This window comes from Merops nubicus, unplaced genomic scaffold (genome assembly GCF_000691845.1).
Source record: "Merops nubicus isolate BGI_N331 unplaced genomic scaffold, ASM69184v1 scaffold19391, whole genome shotgun sequence".
Taxonomy (NCBI): Eukaryota; Metazoa; Chordata; class Aves; order Coraciiformes; family Meropidae; genus Merops; species Merops nubicus.
This window is the reverse complement of record NW_008589236.1, coordinates 36,457-40,371: the sequence shown is the minus strand read 5'-3', so window position 1 is coordinate 40,371 and position 3,915 is coordinate 36,457. Positions and strand designations below refer to the sequence as shown.

The 3,915-nt window shown below is 36.0% G+C and overlaps 1 protein-coding gene across 1 annotated transcript in view; it reads left to right on the top strand.

Moving 5' to 3' along the window:
* The first annotated feature begins 61 nt into the window (after positions 1 to 61).
* Positions 62 to 3,915, top strand: part of TMC1 (transmembrane channel-like 1) — a 39,062-nt gene continuing 35,208 nt past the window's right edge. Inside the window, exons 1-4 of the mRNA XM_008949542.1 lie at positions 62 to 76; positions 480 to 565; positions 1,602 to 1,692; positions 2,921 to 3,002. Of these exons, the coding sequence (XP_008947790.1) occupies positions 62 to 76; positions 480 to 565; positions 1,602 to 1,692; positions 2,921 to 3,002 (274 nt within the window). The remainder of the gene's footprint in view (positions 77 to 479; positions 566 to 1,601; positions 1,693 to 2,920; positions 3,003 to 3,915) is intronic.

Genomic DNA, 3,915 nt, shown 5'->3' with positions numbered 1-3,915 from the left:
TCCATTCATGTAATTGTGTGTAGCTTTTTGCTTCTGTCAACCTGTGTCTTTGAAGGGGAACATGGGATCTCAGAAGGTATGCTGAAATCCTAAGGAAGTCAGGTGAACTCTCCTGATGTCTCATCATGTGGGTTTAGGTTTGAGCACTAGGAAGGTGGGAGGGCTCAGATGGGTCTCAAAGTGGGAAAGCTCTCAAAGACTGAAAGCTAAATGCAGTAACTCAGTTTTGCACTGTCTTCGGAAGTGTAGAAACAAATGCTGTTTGGAGCCTTGGTAATGTGAGCTAGAGACTGATGCAGTAAGTGTCTAGTAGGGTAAGGTCTTCAAAAGAGAAGATGAAGATTACCCTAAGCATTTACAGTTATTAAAAATACACAGTAATTAAAAATATGTTGAGCTTTTAGACCATGAGTTCAGAGACATTATGACATGGCTAATACCCTTCTCTGCACATATTTTTTTGTTCTTCTTTATCACAGCTACATCACTATTCTGGCAATGCCATTGTCAGATTTCACAGTTTAACACAACCTTTTCGCTTGCTCATGCAAAAGATGCAAGCATGGTAATTAATTTCGCTATGTGAACTTTTACGTAGCACTTCTGGAGAGATGTGCATCACAACTAGTGTTTTCCCAGTAGTCTGCCTTTTCCCAAGTGCTTAGTGTAATACCTAATATACTATCAAATGTGTTGCAGTCATCTAGTGCTATGAAAAAATAGTTATACTGTCTTGTGCACAGACTGACAGCTAAGAATTCTTACTGCATTTTCCAGCCGTTTAGATCGGAATGTTTAGCCTGTAGGGCACATTTTCTTAACAGAGATGGACATGAAAGTCACATTTATAAATTAAAATAAGAGGAAATGGAGGAAACATTAGTATGTTCTTGATCTCATCTGTTTATTGTTTTAACTCATGGGCATTATGCCTTTTTAAAACAATTTTTAACATCTTCCTTTCATATATGTATCACTAGGGCATTATTTAACTTCATTATCTGTAAAAGCAAAATTTTAGTATTCTGGGGACCACTGAAGCTACACTATTAAGAAATTATTTTCTAACAATAGTATAGTTAGAGATAATATATGCAGAGCTTCTGAAGAGTTGAATTAAATCTAGTCTTGAGAAGGGTATACACAGGGGAACCAAGACTCTAGTGTATACATATCTCCAAAAGAAAAAAATTAAAATAAGTTTTCCTTAGGTAGTTGGACAACAATTTGTATTAGGTGGAACTAGGGCAAATAACAGTTTGAGAGTGGCACAAAAGGGCAGCAGCTGAACTACAAAAGAAAGTCATGGTGACTAAATATATTGGATAACATTAACAACATGTAGGGCGATCTCAGAGCTCAGAATGCACTTGAATTAAAGCAAATGACTGAAGTTGTTTGTTATGTTTGCACTACATATGATTTGTCTTCTGTGAAATACAGAATCTCAGAGCTTTCCTTTCTAAACATTACTGAGGGAACAAAATTACACAGACCTCTATGGGGACTTAGAACACATAAAATATTAAATTGCTATGGTGGAGACAATATCAAATTTACCATAGCATCTTTTCAATGTTCCTTTTGCTCTCATTTTTCAGGGAAGCCCAGCTTTTTGTTGAAAAGTTTGAAGGTGCTCTTGGAAAAGGAAAAGGAAAAAAGTTCTATGCATACAAAGTGATGATGATGAAGGTAAATTTATTATTCCACTAACTCCATGTAATGCAAATAGGGAGCCTTTTGCAGATTATTGGCAAAGGTTACTTTTCTTTGCATTTTAACTCTTCTATTTTGACTGCTTTCACATGAGATTTCTAAAGCAAGCTCAGCTTGATTGAGACTCGTCATCAAAATCAGCTGTTTTGCATGAGTTTAGTGTCATGTGAAAGTTAATTTCTCTTGGTATAGACTGGATTTTTTTTTGTGGACTGAATCCAAAGCTAAGTCTTTCCCCTGAGACAGCTCTCTGTGAAGGATCAAAAAGTGTCTTTTTGCCCCACAGCAAAAACACTGGAGGCTTGTCCATTGAGTAAAGATTCTAGGGCCACAAATATCCTAGGAAGCAATATCATTGTGTAGGATTGTGACTGTAAGGCCGAAGAGTGGTTTTTGAGGACCCAGTGTCCACACTATATGTATTCTGGCAGGTCTTTCTTTAGGTTAAGTCCTGTGGATTCCAAAGACTAAATACCCAGTAGCTGTGGATGTAGATCAGCATGCTCCTCAATTATACTCCTCAAGTACATCTTTTGACTGAGTTTTATGCTCTGACACCAATTTACGGTGCCAGTGTAAGTGTGGTAAATTGGGATGGTTTGGGAAATTGGCTTCAAAAGCACACTCTTGCCCCAAACTAAAATGCTGATGCAGAATGATGTTTAGAATATTTAGCAGGACTGCTTGCTAAGGCAAGATCTAAGATTGGATTTTCTGTAAGCAGTTGTGTATTCATATCTCATAAGCATTAATGTTAACAAAAAATGGGGAGGCTTTCAAACTCAGCTAGGCACAGGAAGCTCAGTTACAGAAGTTATACTTAGGCAGTAAATGAACTACTGGATAGAATAAATGTAATTAAATGATGTATCTTGAGTTCCAGATCTGAATTTTGAATAGCAAAGGAAAGAACAAATTAAAGTCTCAGAAACATTTAAAAAAAAAAAAAAAAAAAGGCTTGAAAGGAGAGGATTATTAAGTCCTTCTTCTTGTGGAAGAAATAGGGACTTCACAAACGTCAGTAGGAGACATACTCAGAACAAATGAAAGGAAATAGTTCTTCATAAGCTAGTGCTTCTCTTGCAGTAGGCTCTGCTAAGGGTACTGTGGATGATTCAGGAGTTACATTAGCTCTAGGGGAAAATGAGCATCTGGGCACTGAGATGATTTTTTTTTTTTTTTTAATCTGTGACCTTTTTTTCAGAAATGGATGAAATTTCAGAGAGATTTTGAGAATTTTAAGACAGCCTGCATACCCTGGGAAATGAAAATTAAGGAAATTGAAAGTAAGTACTTATGGAAGGTAATAAAGAATAATATCCAGTGTCATCCCTCCTGCATGCCAAAATGGTAAATTACTTTTCTATACTTCAGAAATACATGACTGTGTCCAATGTGTAATATAAAATCAATGAGTATTTCTTTTTCGTTACTATTTATTGAAATCAATAGTATAGCTCATTGAAAATTCCTTGAGAGTGTTAATCACCTTACATATAAAAATACTCAATACACAGGTAACAGGAGCCAGTGTTGAAGTTAATCGTAGAAAAGTGGAATTGGGATTTAGCTATTGCCTACCTACAGTGTATTTTGTCTGTACTTATGCTATAATTAATTCTGTGATGTTTTATCGTCAGCTTGAGTCTTACATACAAGATATTTTCACCTTATTTCTCTAATTTTCAACCATATAATACATCACAGAGAAAACAACAGTGGTCTTAGATGTCCTTATATATTCAGCATAAATACAAACAAAACAGTCTAGTTAGTACTATGGGTATGTTTGAGATTATATTTATCACATGAGTCAGGTTTGTGTTTCAGTTCCATTGAAGAATTTATACTGTAGCCCTCTTTTTGAAGGAAGTTTGACTTAAGTGCATGGGTAGCTGAGGGAGGCTCTGCCGCTGATGAAATGCAGATAAAAGTGCAATGGAAACTAATTTTAGAGAAGTTGTCTTTGAAAGAAACCTTAAAAGTTGCATCAAAAGGCAATAACCAGAACAACAGAAGAATAGGAAAATGATAAATTTTGAGTTTTGCGGCATTTTGGACAGCAAAATAACCCCTGAGGAGAACTTGTATAACGTCCTTAAACATATGGCCTACAGACCACTGAACAAATTATCTACTCACTTGAAGTGGAGTTTACACAGAAGCTGCTGCATATGTGTGAGCAGCAAATCAAACTCA